At 43.2% G+C, this 16,801-nt stretch overlaps 1 protein-coding gene across 2 annotated transcripts; it reads right to left on the reverse strand.

The window, feature by feature from the left end:
- Window positions 1-48: 48 nt before the first annotated feature.
- On the reverse strand, window positions 49-16,296 carry LOC106579463 (acyl-coenzyme A thioesterase 9, mitochondrial). 2 transcript variants are annotated; one of them, XM_014159394.2, is made up of 16 exons: window positions 16,110-16,296; window positions 6,604-6,698; window positions 6,381-6,407; window positions 5,642-5,687; window positions 5,327-5,497; window positions 5,208-5,245; window positions 4,809-4,892; window positions 4,534-4,637; window positions 4,380-4,453; window positions 4,206-4,273; window positions 4,018-4,129; window positions 3,504-3,594; window positions 3,342-3,427; window positions 1,382-1,469; window positions 1,136-1,286; window positions 49-731 (listed from the first exon to the last, which is right to left on the reverse strand). In XM_014159394.2, exons 1-16 carry the CDS (start codon window positions 16,121-16,123, stop codon window positions 673-675), a joined length of 1,308 nt encoding a protein of 435 aa, XP_014014869.1. In that variant the 5' UTR covers window positions 16,124-16,296; the 3' UTR covers window positions 49-672. The 2 variants fall into 2 exon arrangements, with proteins under 2 accessions (XP_014014869.1, XP_014014870.1); XM_014159395.2 differs by lacking the exon at window positions 6,381-6,407.
- Window positions 16,297-16,801: the final 505 nt, after the last annotated feature.

Genomic DNA, 16,801 nt, shown 5'->3' on the forward strand with positions numbered 1-16,801 from the left:
TATTCAGCATTTCACTGTAAGGTCTACACCTGTTGTATTCGGCGCATGTGACAAATAACATTTCATTTTATTTTATGTAGAAGATATGTAGAAAAAAATTGATAGCACTATTGACATCTGTGTTCCCAAACCAGGATCTCAGAACGTAAACAGACTCCAGAAGAACCAACCACCAAACAGACATATACTAGACACACATCATGCATATATTTAAGCAATAAGGCATAAGGGGGTGTGGTATATGGCCAATATACCACGGCTAAGGGCTGTTTTTATGCACGACGCATTGCGGAGTGCCTGGACACAGCCCTTAGCTGTGGTATATTGGCCATATACCACAAACCCCCAAGGTTCCTTATTGATATTATAAACTGGTTACCAATTAATTAGAGCAGTAAAACTACATGTTTTGTCATAACCATGGTATACGGTCTGATATACCACGGCTGTCAGCCAATCAGCATTCAGGGCTCGAACCACCCAGTTTATAAATATATATATATATTTGGTACATAGAGGTAAGCAAATAGATACCTTGTTATGCAAATACACACACACACACACACACACACACACACAGTACGGTAAGGAGGGCGGGTGCGGTGGCTGGACACTAAGGCTTTAGCAGGTAGTTGTTGTGTTGGGTCAGGGTTCGTCAGTGTTCATCACGTCTCACTGAGACTCCAGGGTCTGGTTAAAGTGTCTCTTTCCATCCAGGTACAACATGGACTCTGGAGATAGACACATACGACCAATGTTAGAATCTGTGGAATCTACAGTAAAAACATTACAATAACTTGAATCTCTTTCTGTTGGCACAAACATTCCAGTAACAGTACCTTCGTAGTGCTGTGATGCAATGTTAGAGTTTAAAGGTCAGAGGTCATACCTCGGTAGCGCTGTGGTATTATTGCTGAGTTCACGTCATGTCGGAAACTCAAACTGACATTTCCAACTTGCTTACTCGTAATAGAAACAAACCCGCGTTTCCCACAAAGGAAGTATCCGAATCAACCAATAGGAAGCTCTACATAAATAACGTTCATTTTAACTCGGAGGTCCTGAGTTGCCGACATGACTTAAATGCAGCATATGTTAGGGTTAGAGTTAAAAGGTCAGGGCTTAGAGGTCATACCGCCGTAGCTCTGTGGCACTATGTTGGGGACGTCTTTGTCTGTGACGAAGGTGAAGTGGAAGACATTAGTGGTGTTGTGCTGCCGAGTCAGAGGGTCAAGAACCTCTGTATGAACTCTGACCTGGATGTACTTTCCCTCTGTGTAACACACCTGGATCAAAGAGAGGGATGTGTCAGCACTGAAATTGGAGCAGATCATATAACACACAAATGCACATGCTTGCATGCGCACACCCACACACAAACCTGTGATGAGAGCAGGAGTAGGGAGCCAATCTCTACTGGCTTCCGGAAGAGGATATCGTCCACGGCAACCAGGTTAGGCCGACACCCCCTGGAGCAGAGCGAGAGAACACACACACACACACAATGAGGATGCGCAGGTGTACAGGGCATTCGGAAAGTATTCAGACCCCTTGACTTTTTCCACATTTTGTTACGTTACAGCCTTACTTCCCCCCTCATCAATCTAAACACAATACCCCATAATGTCAAAGCAAATACAGGTTTTTAGAAATTTTTGCAAATGTATTAAAAATAAAAAAAATTGTAATATTACATTTACATAAGTATTCAGACCCTTTACTCAGTACTTTGTTTTAGAACCTTTGGCAGCTATTACAGCCTTGAGCCTTCTTGGGTATGACGTAACAAGCTTGGCACACCTGTATTTGGGGTGTTTCTCCCATTCTTCTTTGCAGATCCTCTCAAGCTCTGTCAGGTTGGATGGGGAGCGTCGCTGCACAGCTGTTGTCAGATCTCTCCAGAGATGTTTGATCGGGTTCAATTCCGGGCTCTGGCTGGGCCACTCAAGGACATTCAGAGACTTGTCCCGAAGCCACTCCTGCGTTGTCTTGGCTGTGTGCTTAGGGTCGTTGTCCTGTTGGACAGTGAACCTTCAGCCCAGTCTGAGTTCCTGAGTGCTCTGGAGCAGGTTTTCATCAAAGATCTCTCTGTACTTTGCTCTGTTCATCCTTCCTTCCATCCTGACTAGTCTCCCAGTCCCTGCCGCTGAAAAACATCCCCACAGCATGACGCTGCCACCACAATACTTTACCGTAGGGATGGTGCCAGGTTTCCTCCAGATGTGACGCTTAGCATTCAGGCCAAAGAGAATCTTGTTTCTCATGGTCTGAGAGTCCTTCAGGTGCCTTTTGGCCAACTCCAAGCGTGCTGTCATGTGCCTTTTACTGGAGGAGTTGCTTCCGTCTGGCCACTCTACCATAAAGGCCTGATTGGTGGAGTACTGCAGAGATGGTTGTCCTTCTGGAAGGTTCTCCCATCTCCACAGAGGAACTCTGGAGCTCTGTTAGAGTGACCATCAGGGTTTTGGTCACCTCCCTGACCAATGCCCTTTTTAATTATAATTCTTTAACCTTTATTTAACTAGGCAAGTCAGTTAAGAACAAATGATTATTTTACAGTGATGGCCTACCCCGGCCAAACCCTCCCCTAACCCAGACGACTCTGGGCCAATTGTGCGCCGTCCTATGGGACTCCCGATCACAGCCGGTTGCGATACAGCTCAGGATCGAACCAGGGTCTGTAGTGACGCCTCTAGCACTGAGATGCAGTGCCTTAGACTGCTGCGCCACTCGGGAGCCCCGAGTGGTATGATCAATGGAAACAGCATGCACCTGAGCTCAATTTCTCATAGCAAAGGGTCTGAATACTTATGTAAATAAAGTATCTGTTTTTTTGTTTAAAACATTTGCAAAAAATTCTAAAAACCTGTTTCTGCTTTGTCATTATGTGGTATTGTGTGTAGATTGATGAGGGGAAAAAATGTAATCCATTGTAGAAAAAGGCTGTAACGTAACAAAATGTGGAAAAAGGGAAGCGGTCTGAATACTTTCCTGAACTGTACGTGATGGACCGATACAAACGTAGATCTTCACATTTGTACCCTTCCACACAACCCAGCAAACTCTCAAATTGGTTCTGTGAATGTTCAGGGAACGTTATTGGGACAATGATGCATGTCAAAACATTGCACTATAACTGAGTCTTGTGGGAATGTTCCTTGTTTGATGTTATGGGTGTTTTAAATAACATCTTCAACACTAACAGAACATTCCTGTAATATTTCTGCAGAATGATTTGAATTAAATCCAGACATAATTGCTGAGGTGTGTTTAGGGTATCATAACGTCACACTGTAACTGGGAATGTTCTCGGTTTGCTGGGAACACATTCGCTCACTCACCCGTAGACACACGCGTTAGCCCAGCCCAGCTCGTAAGCTTTCCTCATCAGAAACCCTCCAAAGATCCTGTTAAAGATGTTCCTCTCCTGAAAACACACCTTAGTCAGCACAAATGAGAAATGTTTCAAGTTATAAATATCTCTCCCTCCTTCCCTCTCTAACCTGTGGATGGCAGATCTCCAGTCCTTTGACTTTGGCGTCCTCCATCCATACTGAGTTAGGAGGCAGAACTCTGCTACGGAAACTTACTGTCCTACAGGACAACACACAGACAGACACCATTACCACACACTCACAAAATGCTTGTACTGGATTTTAGGATGTGTGTTCGCATCATTTAATAAGGTAACACTTGTCATTTAACAGTGAAGCAACAAAAGAAATCCATAATATTTCCTACAGCCTATGATTCAGCGAGTTTGCTCTTGTAGATTTTTATGCCTTACATGTGTTTGTACAATGGGTGCGAAGTCAATTAAGATTATTACTACCTTAAGTTAACTTTTATCTCATTTTAATGGGAACATCAATGTGACAACAATTTGATATGACAAAATATGACTGTAGTCATTGTGATCAGTGTGATTTAAAGATACACTATGGAAGCTTAGTTGCTCATTGTTTACGTAAAAACAAATATTTGATGTGTGTGTGTATTTGTGTGTTTGTGTCGTACTTGCTGTCCAGGGTGTTGAGGAACAGGCTGTGTACGATCTTCCTCTCCTCAGCAGTAGGGGCCACCTTCAGTAGAGACGCTGTACTCAGCTCTATTCGACGCGTCTTATTGACTGGAGGGACACACACACAGTAAATAACAAACACAAACACAGTAATATATACACATAAGGATGTAGTGTGTCTTACTCTCTCCCTGCTGAAACAGTTTCTCCTCCTCAATTCCCTCTGGCTTCAGAGGGTTAACAAACGCTGCCCTGAGAGACACAGAAACCGACAGAGCAATAGAGACATCAGTCATGGATGGATACTGTGGATGGTTGGTTGGTTGAATGGATGGATGATTGGATGGATGTTGTATACCTCTTGTTCTCAGGGTCTCTGGCCACCATAACAAAAGTAGCATCCAGAACTGGAGTGTAGGCCCCACCGTGGTACTGTACATACACACAGAAATAACATCACTATTGTGGACATTAGTATATTACTGTGTGTGTGCGCACGCGCGCGTGTATACCTGAGACATGTGCATCTTGGCTTCAATGGAGGTCTTCCCCACCCAGGTCACGTGACCAGTGAACTTGATGTCACAGTCAGGGTGGATGATTTGTTTCCTCATGTCTGTGACATCACATACAGGGGAAATAAGACACAACTACCAAATTGCAACAGTAACAAACGATATATATTCAATGACACTAGGAAAAAGTGTCCCTGGATTAGATTTGAGAAACACTGCACTGGTCTATACAGTACACCCTGGTGCTGTACCGGGACTGCTGGGTGTCATACCTATCTTGTCCACCAGGGCAGTGACGATGGACAGAGGAGATCTCTGAAGTGCCTTGTTATGGGTGTGAGAGTAACAGATCAACACTGATGGGGGAGAGAGAGACAAAGCCAGAGAGAGTGAATAGTAATACCGGTGTATTACCATGTACCAGTGTGTTGTTGAGGTGATGATGTTGGCAGGTGGCCTAGTGGTTAGAGCGTTGGACTAGTAACCTAAAGGTTGCTGGATTGAATCCCAGAGCTGACAAGGTACAAATCTGTCGTTCTGCTCCTGAACAAGGCAGTTAACCCACTGTTCCTAGGCCGTCATTATAAATATGAATTTGTTCTTAACTGACTTGCCTAGTTAAATAAAGGTAAAATAAAATAAAAAAGAAAGAAATTGTCATATGGTCATACCTGCTAGACTGTCCAGATCCTCCAGGATACGGCCAAACCTGGAATAGAGACAGCAGACTGTGAGGGGGGAAGGAAGTGTGTGTAAGAAGAATGTGTGAGTGTGTATCTGTATCGGTTACCTGACACCTTTGAGGTAGTTGAGGTATTTCTCTCTAAGGGTAGGGTCTGTGCCCAGGGGAAGGTGGGCCTCTATGTAGCTGTCCTTCATCCTGCGGACAGGAAGCTCATCCTGAGAACCAGCCAGCTGATTGGACAATGACAAACGGTCAGCTAACGCCTGCTGGTGGTCTCTACAGGATGGGAGATAGCGAGAGATACATCAGGAATGAGCTGAGTTTAACAAGGTCATACACAACTATAACAAGTAAACACTGGCCTTCCTGTCATGGTATCTATCTCAATACAAAGTAGCTTTACTGGTTCTGTTACTGTACCTCCAGTTAGTGGACGCTCCCACAATCTCTCTCAGCCTGTTGCGCACTGAAAAACAACCACACAGTTGATCAGCTCTCAGTGTGTGTGTGTGTGTGTGTGTGTGTGTGTGTGAGATTCTGTGCTCAGAACAGAATGTGCAATGGGAATCATATGATCTCAGACAGAATGACAGCAACAAGCTACAGAGTACTAGTGAGGTCTGGGTAGGATACACAATATCAGCTCAACTGTTGTTCCAGCTAGCACATGAGTCACTGAGTGGCTTTGTGCTGCAGCTCGAGGGTGTACGCGCAATGGGGAGAAATCACTAGTGCACTGACAAAGTAATAAGGTGTCATTTGAGATTTGCCTATTGGTTTGTGGCCCACCTGACTGGCATCGCTGTGATGTCATAATGTTGAGACGATATGAAACAAGACACTTGAGAGAGAGAGAGAGATGACCAAGACAGGTCTGTATACTATAGAATAGGGTACAGCAGCATCGATAAAAGGTGCCCGCCACTGCCACAGGCCAGGGGAGCATTCACAGTTCAGTCTGTCAGAAATGGAAGAGAGAAACAAGGCCGTACAACCAGCTCAACAGACCACAGGGTACTGGATAGAGAAAGAGAGCGTTCAAGGCAGTGTGTTTGAGAGACGATGAGCTAAAATACATCCAGGCAGGATTAAGTTGAATTTAGACTGAATTAAGTAAGTGTTTTATACAATTAGGATTCAGGGTTGGTTACCAACACACCATTGGACATTAGCAAGTGAGCATTTCCTGTAGAGAGTGGAGACACAAAACAAGTAATGGGTTAGAGGTCAGGAGACTAGATGGAGTCTCAATGTCCTCTAGTCTTGTCATCATACCCCAAGAGTAGTATAAATTAAGTTCATAACAGTGAGTCAGTTAATCAATCAACAAATCAATATATAAATACTTAATCAGTCAGTCAGTCAGTTGTATATGGCCTTACCCTCAGACATGTCCGGGGCCTTCCCTTGCAAAGACACAGGCCCCCGGGAGAACGGCCTGGTTGTCAGGGACGCCACCGACCTTATGAACCGGAACCTGTGGAATGGAAGGAAGAAACACTGACATGTCAACACAACAAGCCCACAACATTCAAACTCAAAGTTCCAATTACTACAGATCCATCATGTGAACCTATTAATAAACGTGGATGGGAATCCCAGATGTCAGTCAAATCCCTGGCACGTAGCCCACTGAGTTTGGACAGCACATTACAGAACAGCACAGTGGACTTCAGTACAGTAGAGTTCACAATTCAATCACTGGTTGAAGAGTGTTTTCTGTCCCTCCCAAAATATAGAATTTGTAGAAAACTGGCTCTCTTTCTGGGACTCCCCCACAAACAGGACCAAGCCCTGCCTGCTGAGGAGAGACGGACTCCATCCAAGCTGGAGGGGTGCTCTCATCTTATCTATCAACATAGACAGGACTCTGCCAGCCTGCAAGCTAAGTGGAGTCTGCCACTAGTACTGTCAGTGTAGTCAGCTCAGCTTTCCCGCTGAGACCGTGTCTGTGCTTTGATCTAGGTCGGGCTGAACTAAACATGGCAGTGTTCGCCTTAGCAATCTCACTGGAGTAAAGACCTCCATTCCTGTCATTATTGAAAGAGATCGTGATAATATCTCACATCCCAAAATATAACTACTTCATGTTAGATCCCTCACTTCCAAGGCAGTCATAGTCAATGACCTAATCACTGATCATAACCTTGATGTGATTGACTGAAACATGGCTCAAGCCTGATTTATTTACTGTGTTAAGAGGCCTCTCCTCCTGGTTACATTGGTGACCATATCCTCGCACATCCCGCAAAGGTGTTGCTAACATTTACAACAGCAAACTTCAATTTACCCATTTTTTTTTTATTGCGTTTTCGTCTTTTGAGCTTCTAGTCATAAAATCTATGCAGCATACTCAATAACTTTTTATAGCTACTGTTTACAGGCCTCCTGGGCCATATACAGTGTTCCTCACTGTCTCTGAATTCCTATCGGACCTTGTAGTCATGGCGAATAATATTCACATTTTTGGTGACTTCAATATTCACATGGAAAAGACCACAGATGCACTCCAAAAGGCTTTCGGAGCCATCATCGACTCAGTGGGTTTTGTACAACATTTCTCCAGACCTACGCATTGCCGCAGTCATACCCTGGATCTAAACTCAGCAAAAAAAGAAACCTCTCTTTTTCAGGACCCTGTCTTTCAAAGATAATTCGTAAAAATCCAAATAACTTCACAGATCTTCAATGTAAAGGGTTAAAACACTATTTACCATGCTTGTTCAATGAACCATAAACAACTAATGAACATTCACCCGTGGAACGGTCGTTAAAACACTAACAGCTTACAGACGGTAGGCAATTAACGTCAGTTATGAAAACTTAGGACACTAAAGAGGCCTTTCTACTGACTCTGAAAAACACCAAAAGAAAGATGCTCAGGGTCCCTGCTCATCTGTGTAAACGTGCCTTAGGCATGCTGCAAGGAGGCATGAGGACTGCAGATGTGGCCAGGGCAATAAATTGCAATGTCGGTACTGTGAGATGCCTAAGACAGGATCGTGGCAGACCACGTGTAACACCTGCACAGGATCGGTACATCCGAACATCACACCTGCGGGACAGGTACAGGATGGCAACAACAACTGCCCGAGTTACACCAGGAATGCACAATCCCTCCATCGGTGCTCAGACTGTCTGTAATAGGCTGAGAGGCTGGACCAAGGGCTTGTAGGCCTGTTGTAAGGCAGGTCCTCACCAGACATCACCGGCAACAACGTCGCCTATGGGCACAAACCCACCGTCGCTGGACCAGACAGGACTGGCAAAAAGTGCTCTACAATGACGAGTCGTGGTTTTGTCTCACCAGGGGTGATGATCGGATTCGCGTTTATCGTCGAAGGAATGAGGGTTGCACCGAGGCCTGTACTCTGGAGTGGGATCGATTTGGAGGTGGAGGGTCCGTCATGGTCTGGGGTGGTGTATCACAGCATCATCAGACTGAGCTTGTTGTCATTGCAGGAAATCTCAACGCTATGTGTTACAGGGAAGACATCCTCCTCCCTCATGTGGTACCCTTCCTGCTGGCTCATCCTGACATGACCCTCCAGCATGACAATGCCACCAGCCATACTGCTTGTTCTGTGCGGGATTTCCTGCAAGACAGGAATGTAAGTGTTCTGCCATGGCAAGCGAAGAGCCCGGATCTCAATCCCATTGAGCACGTCTGGGACCTGTTGGATCGGAGGGTGAGGGCTAGGGCCATTCCCCCCAGAAATGTCCGGGAACTTGCAGGTGCCTTGGTGGAAGAATGGGGTAACATCTCACAGCAAGAACTGGCAAATCTGGTGCAATCCACGAGGAGGAGATGCATTGCAGTACTTAATGCAGCTGGTGGCCACACCAGATACTGACTGTTACTTTATTCAGGGACATATTATTCCATTTCTGTTAGTCACACGTCTGTGGAAATTGTTCAGTTTATGTCTCAGTTGTTGAATCTCGTTATGTTCATACAAATATTTACACATGTTAAGTTTGCTGAAAATAAACACAGTTGACAGCTCCCTTGTATACAGAAAATACCCGAGCCCTGAAGCAAGGTTCCTGAAAATTTGAACGGAAATGGCGCTCTAACAAACTGGAAGCCTTCCGACTTTCCAAGCTAGTCGGAATATGCAATATCGAAGAGCCCTCACTGCTGCTCGATCGGTCTACTTTTCCAACCTAATTGAGAGAAAAAAACAATCCTAAATGTATTTTTGATACTGTCACCAAGCTAACGTGGTCTTCAATTCAGCAGTGATGAATTCATATATATATATATATATATATATATATATATATATATATATATATATTTTTTTTTTTTTAAATCGGCCGATTTACCTCTAATTTTTACCTTGTCAGCTCGGGGATTCGATCCAGCAAGCTTTCGGTTACTGGCCCAACGCTCTAACCATTAGGCTACCTGCCACCCCATTTATGAACTTCTTCAATGAAAATATCATGATCATTAGAAAGCAAATGACAGATTCGTCTTTGAATCTGCATATTACTCCAAAACGCAGTTGTCCTGAGTCTGCACAGAACTGCCAGGACCTAAGGTCACTCAAGTTATTTAGTCCTGTATCTCTCGACACATTCACGAAAATAGTCATGCCTCTAAGCCTTCCAGCTGCCTACTATTGAAATAGCTGCTTCCTGTGCTTGGCCTTCCTATGTTGAACATAATAAATGGCTCCCTATCCTGTGGATGTGTAACAAACTCACTAAAAGTGGCAGTAATAACGCCACTCTTGAAAAAGCCTAACTTTGACCCAGATATATTTTTCATTTTTAAATCGGCCTCTCAATTTTTGGGGAAAAAGCTGTTGCCTTCCTGAAGACAAATAACATATATGAAACTCTCCACTCTACCGAACCTGCTTTCTCAACCTCTGAATGCTCGGAAATGAAAAGCCAACTGACATTTACTCCTGAGGTGCTGACCTGTTGCCCCTCTACAACCACTGTTATTATTATCTGACCCTGATGGTCATCTATGAACGTTTGAACATCTTGGCCATGTACTGTTATAATCTCCACCCAGCACAGCCAGAAGAGGACTGGCCACCCCTCAGAGCCTGGTTCCTCTCTAGGTTTCTTCCTAGGTTCCAGCCTTTCTAGGGAGTTTTTCCAACCCTGCCGTGCGTCTACATCAGCATTGCCTTACGCTGGATTTCTGTATAAGCACTTTGGGACATCTGTTGATTTGAATTGATTTGATTCAGCACATTACAATACAATATAGTAAATTATACTGCACTGTACTTTAGTGTGCTCTACTGTACTAAACTCTACAGTACAGTATTGTACTGAGCTATACTCTACTTCTCTACTGTACTGTACTTAACAATACTGTACTGGTCATGGGGGATATCAGTAAGAGCCAGGAGAGGTGACATTAGCTGGAGAGAGAGAGAAGAGAGACAGGGAGAGAGATAGGAAGGGGTTGTCTGGACTGTTTTTACACTGGAACAGTGGAAGAGAGGACAGTAACAGGAGACCCTATGAGCTGAACATAACAGTATGTCAGTGGAAGAGAGGACAGTAACAGGAGACACTATGAACTTAACATAACAGTATGTCAGTGGAAGAGAGGACAGTAACAGGAGACACTATGAACTGAACATAACAGTATGTCAGTGGAAGAGAGGACAGTAACAGGAGACACTATGAACTTAACATAACAGTATGTCAGTGGAAGAGAGGACAGTAACAGGAGACCCTATGAGCTGAACATAACAGTATGTCAGTGGAAGAGAGGACAGTAACAGGAGACACTATGAACTGAACATAACAGTATGTCAGTGGAAGAGAGGACAGTAACAGGAGACACTATGAGCTGAACATAACAGTATGTCAGTGGAAGAGAGGACAGTAACAGGAGACACTATGAACTTAACATAACAGTATGTCAGTGGAAGAGAGGACAGTAACAGGAGACCCTATGAGCTGAACATAACAGTATGCCAGTGGAAGAGAGGACAGTAACAGGAGACACTATGAGCTGAACATAACAGTATGTCAGTGGAAGAGAGGACAGTAACAGGAGACACTATGAGCTGAACATAACAGTATGTCAGTGGAAGAGAGGACAGTAACAGGAGACCCTATGAGCTGAACATAACAGTATGTCAGTGGAAGAGAGGACAGTAACAGGAGACCCTATGAGCTGAACATAACAGTATGTCAGTGGAAGGGAGGACAGTAACAGGAGACCCTATGAGCTGAACATAACAGTATGTCAGTGGAAGAGAGGACAGTAACAGGAGACCCTATGAGCTGAACATAACAGTATGTCAGTGGAAGGGAGGACAGTAACAGGAGACCCTATGAGCTGAACATAACAGTATGTCAGTGGAAGGGAGGACAGTAACAGGAGACCCTATGAGCTGAACATAACAGTATGTCAGTGGAAGAGAGGACAGTAACAGGAGACACTATGAACTGAACATAACAGTATGTCAGTGGAAGAGAGGACAGTAACAGGAGACACTATGAGCTGAACATAACAGTATGTCAGTGGAAGAGAGGACAGTAACAGGAGACCCTATGAGCTGAACATAACAGTATGTCAGTGGAAGAGAGGACAGTAGCAGGAGACCCTATGAGCTGAACATAACAGTATGTCAGTGGAAGGGAGGACAGTAACAGGAGACCCTATGAGCTGAACATAACAGTATGACAGTGGAAGAGAGGACAGTAACAGGAGACCCTATGAGCTGAACATAACAGTATGTCAGTGGAAGAGAGGACAGCAGCAGGAGACCCTATGAGCTGAACATAACAGTATGTCAGTGGAAGAGAGGACAGTAACAGGAGACCCTATGAGCTGAACATAACAGTATGACAGTGGAAGAGAGGACAGTAACAGGAGACCCTATGAGCTGAACATAACAGTATGTCAGTGGAAGAGAGGACAGTAACAGGAGACCCAACTGTGACTACTATAAATTCCCGTAGCCAATTCAGTTGCAGTCATTCTGTTACTGATTTTTTTTATCATTCTGTTAAAAGATTTGGTAACACAATGACGCATTTCAATCACTTAATAAATCATAAACCAAATTATCACTAAAAACTAAAAACAATAGCTAATTGGTTGGTCTACCTTTACTTGTTACTTCTGTGAACTTTTATTATCCTCCCTCCTCGTGAGGGAGAGAAATTAGAAAATATCTTAAAGATAATGTGGGTTTTTGTTAACAGAATGACAAGACACTAGGCGATATTTCTTAAAGGTCCAGAACAGTCATTCTGATCATGTAAAATTGTCTTTTGGGTGACTAAAATATCACCCAAAATATTATGAGTAACTAAATATCAGCCATAATAAGAGCTCTTTGAAACACCTATGTCAAGAAACTTGGATGCAGTGAGCAGGGTTGTTTCAGGCTGGCTGAAGACCTAGCTAGCCAGTAAGTAGCTAACACCAGACACAGATGAAGACCTGGCTAGCCAGTAAGTAGCTAACACCAGACACAGATGAAGACCTGGCTAGCCAGTAAGTAGCTAACACCAGACACAGATGAAGACCTGGCTAGCCAGTAAGTAGCTAACACCAGACACAGATGAAGACCTGGCTAGCCAGTAAGTAGCTAACACCAGACACAGATGAAGACCTGGCTAGCCAGTAAGTAGCTAACACCAGACAGATGAAGACCTAGCTAGCCAGTAAGTAGCTAACACCAGACACAGATGAAGACCTGGCTAGCCAGTAAGTAGCTAACACCAGACAGATGAAGACCTAGCTAGCCAGTAAGTAGCTAACACCAGACAGATGAAGACCTAGCTAGCCAGTAAGTAGCTAACACCAGACAGATGAAGACCTAGCTAGCCAGTAAGTAGCTAACACCAGACAGATGAAGACCTTGCTAGCCAGTAAGTAGCTAACACCAGACACAGATGAAGACCTAGCTAGCCAGTAAGTAGCTAACACCAGACACAGATGAAGACCTAGCTAGCCAGTAAGTAGCTAACACCAGACAGATGAAGACCTAGCTAGCCAGTAAGCAGCTAACACCAGACAGATGAAGACCTAGCTAGCCAGTAAGTAGCTAACACCAGACAGATGAAGACCTAGCTAGCCAGTAAGTAGCTAACACCAGACAGATGAAGACCTAGCTAGCCAGTAAGTAGCTAACACCAGACAGATGAAGACCTAGCTAGCCAGTAAGTAGCTAACACCAGACAGATGAAGACCTAGCTAGCCAGTAAGTAGCTAACACCAGACACAGATGAAAGTGGAAACATAACTATCTTTCCCATAGATTAATAATGTCAACTTTTAATTATATATTTGCTGACACTATATAGTCAAATGTAGACACCAGCAAAGTAGCCATCTAGCTACAGTACCTTCGGAAAGTATTCAGACCCCTTGACTTTCTCCACATTTTGTTACGTTACAGCCTTATTCTAACAATGGATTAAATTGTTCCTCCCCCCTCATCAAATCTACACAAAATACCCCAAAATGACAAAGCAAAATTTTTTTTTTTTTTTTTTATTTTAGCAAATGTAAATGTGATATTTCCATTTCTTGTTTTTAATACATGTATTCAGACCCTTTACTCAGTACTTTGTTGAAGCTCCTTTGGCAGCAATTACAGCCTTGAGTCTTCTTGGGTATGATGTTTCAAGCCTGGCACACCTGTATTTTTCTCTGCAGATCCTCTGAAGCACTGTCAGGTTGGATGGAGAGCGTTGCTGCACAGCTATTTTCAGGTCTCTCCAGAGATGTTCGATCAGGTTCAGGTCCGGGCTCTGACTGGACCACTCAAGGACATTCAGAGACCTGTCCCAAAGCCACTCCTGCGTTGTCTTGGCTGTGTGCTTAGGGTCGTTGTCCTGTTGAAAGGTGAACCTTCATCCCAGTCTGAGGTCCTGAGCGCTCTGGAGCAGGTTTTCATCAAGGATCTCTCTGTACTTTGCTCCGTTCATCTTTTCCTTGACCCTGACTTGTCTCCCAGTCCCTGCCGCTGAAAAACATCCCCACAGCATGATGCTGCCACCACAATGCTTTACTGTAGGGATGGTGCCAGATTTCCTCCAGACGTGACACTTGGTATTCAGGCCAAAGAGTTCAATATTGGTTTCGTCAGACCAGAGAATCTTGTTTCTCATGGTCTCAGAGTCCTTTAGGTGCCTTTTGGCAAACTCCAAGCAGTCTGTCATGTGCTTGTACTGAAGAGTGGCTTCCGTCTGGCCACTCTACCATAAAGGCCTGATTGGTAGAGTGCTGCAGAGATGGTTGTTATTCTGGAAGGTTCTCCCATCTCCACAGAGCACCTCTGGAGCTCTGTCAGAGTGACCATTGGGTTCTTGCTCACCTCCCTGATCATGACCCTTCTCCCGATTGCTCAGTTTTGTTGGGCGGCCAGCTCAATGAAGAGTCTTGGTGGTTCCAAACTTCTTCCATTTAAGAATGTTGGAGGCCACTGTATTCTTGGGGACCTTCAATTCTGCAGAAATGTTTTGGTACCCTTCCCCAGATCTGTGCCTCGACACGATCCTGCTCGGAGCTCTACGGACAATTCCTTCGACCTCATGGCTTGGTTTCTGCTCTGACATGCACTGTCAACTGTGGGACCTTATATAGACAGGTGTGTGCCTTTCCAAATCATGTCCAATCAATTGAACTTACCACAGGCGGACTCCAATCAAGTTGTAGAAACATCTCAAGGATAATCAATGGAAACAGGATGCACCTGTGCTCAATTTCAAGTCTCATAGCAAAGGGTAAACAATACTTATGTAAATAAGGTATCTGTTTTCATATTTTTATTACATTTGCAAACATTTCTAAAAACCTGTTTTCGCTTTGTCATTATTGGATATTGTGTGTAGATTGAGGAGGGGAAAAAATGATTTAATCAATTTTAGAATAAGGTTGTAGTGTAACAAAATGTGGAAAAAGGTAAGGGGTCTGAATACTTTCCGAATGCACTGTATATAAACCACATCCCTCTGAAAACACACCTTCTCTGATGTTGGTACTTATTCAATTAGGTAAGAGAATATCATGTTACCATTGGTGTATTAAAATAAGAGTTAGGGTGATGTCACCCTATTCCCTTAATGATCCAGGCTCCTGAATCCTATTCCCTTAATGATCCAGGCTCCTGAATCCTATTCCCTTAATGATCCATGCTCCTGAATCCTATTCCCTTAATGATCCAGGCTCCTGAATCCTATTCCCTTAATGATCCAGGCTCCTGAATCCTATTCCCTTAATGATCCAGGCTCCTAAATCCTATTCCCTTAATGATCCAGGCTCCTGAATCCTATTCCCTTAATGATCCAGGCTCCTAAATCCAAGTGTTTAACATGAGGGAGGGAAGCAATAACTTTATGATCAAACTTTATCAATGTAGAAGCAAGAATCATTTTTCATACTTTGGTCATCATACTATTATCTGGTTTCATCCAAATATAATCAAATTTCACAAAAAACATGATTTTAACTGTTCATTACCTATAAAATGATTTCTGAAAAACGTAATACAAATGTTGATATTAGTTGGCCGGGGTCTTTACAACATTGTTTTTGATGTATTTCTAATACCTTTTGACTTTTTTAATAGATATTTTCTAAGACCTCCTTTCCATCTGTTTGACCAGAAATCAAATCCTTTGCTTATTACACATTCTTGGGATGAAAAATGGTTGGAAAATGCAAATATGTCTTAATTTTTCAAAAATATACTAAGCGTTCATTTTACACCAATTTTGATACGCTCCTTTCAACTTCACGTTAGAGCTCATGGTGATTTTTTTTTACGAAGAAATGCCTTTGAGCTAGCTAACGCTACTACATTAGCAAACTAACGTTAGCTAACTAGCTTTACCATTTCTATGAAATCGACTGGTTTAACTAGCTCTTCTACACTCACACACTCACCTCGGTGACAGCATTTCCGTGCGCTATTTGAAGATGTTTGAGAAGTTAGCTGAATTTGCTAAATGCCGAAATACAACTCCAAAACGGGGGTACAGAATAATCTACTTTTACAAAGAGTGACAGCACTGAAATTGTAGATGCTTCCCTGTGGACATTTGCCCTTGCCTGTACGTACCGTACTACTAAAAATAATTGCGCAATTATTTTGCGGATATAATGCATGGTGTAAAAGCGCTAATCAATTCACTCTCAAATTCATAGACAGAGCTATGGATGCAAGGACTGACCAGTAAAGATATGTTTTATTTTGTTTTAAACATTGAGGCTATGTTTGTTAACAATTGTTAACAAAAAAACACATTTCAATAAAATCTATGAATACAAAAATCTGAGAACAGTAATATTTTACACACACACATGAAGGTACCCATAAGCTATGCAATCATTTAGGATAAAAGCGTTTTGGAAATAAACTCTTCAATTACACTCACATAAAAATATGCTTATACTCTTTGACAATAAATGGATCTTCAAACTTTAGTTTAGAGGTGAACTAACTGTTGAATTATTACAACAACAGCAAAGTTTGTACATCCAATAAGGATTTCCCTGCAAAGCCGTGTCCCACCAGTTACACTGCTGTAGATTCATCTGTCCCCCTGTTTTGGAGTTGTATTTCGGTATTTAGCAAA

The sequence above is a fragment of the Salmo salar genome, chromosome ssa19 (genome assembly GCF_905237065.1).
Source record: "Salmo salar chromosome ssa19, Ssal_v3.1, whole genome shotgun sequence".
In the NCBI taxonomy this organism is placed as follows: domain Eukaryota; kingdom Metazoa; phylum Chordata; class Actinopteri; order Salmoniformes; family Salmonidae; genus Salmo; species Salmo salar.

Bases quoted from the DNA above. Each gene is read 5' to 3' on its own strand.
- LOC106579463 (XM_014159394.2), bottom strand. The intron at 4,454-4,533 runs GTATACACGCGC...GTGTATGTACAG, and splicing joins CCAAGATGCACATGTCTCAG to TACCACGGTGGGGCCTACAC. The intron at 3,595-4,017 runs GTACGACACAAA...GTTGTCCTGTAG, and splicing joins CTCAACACCCTGGACAGCAA to GACAGTAAGTTTCCGTAGCA.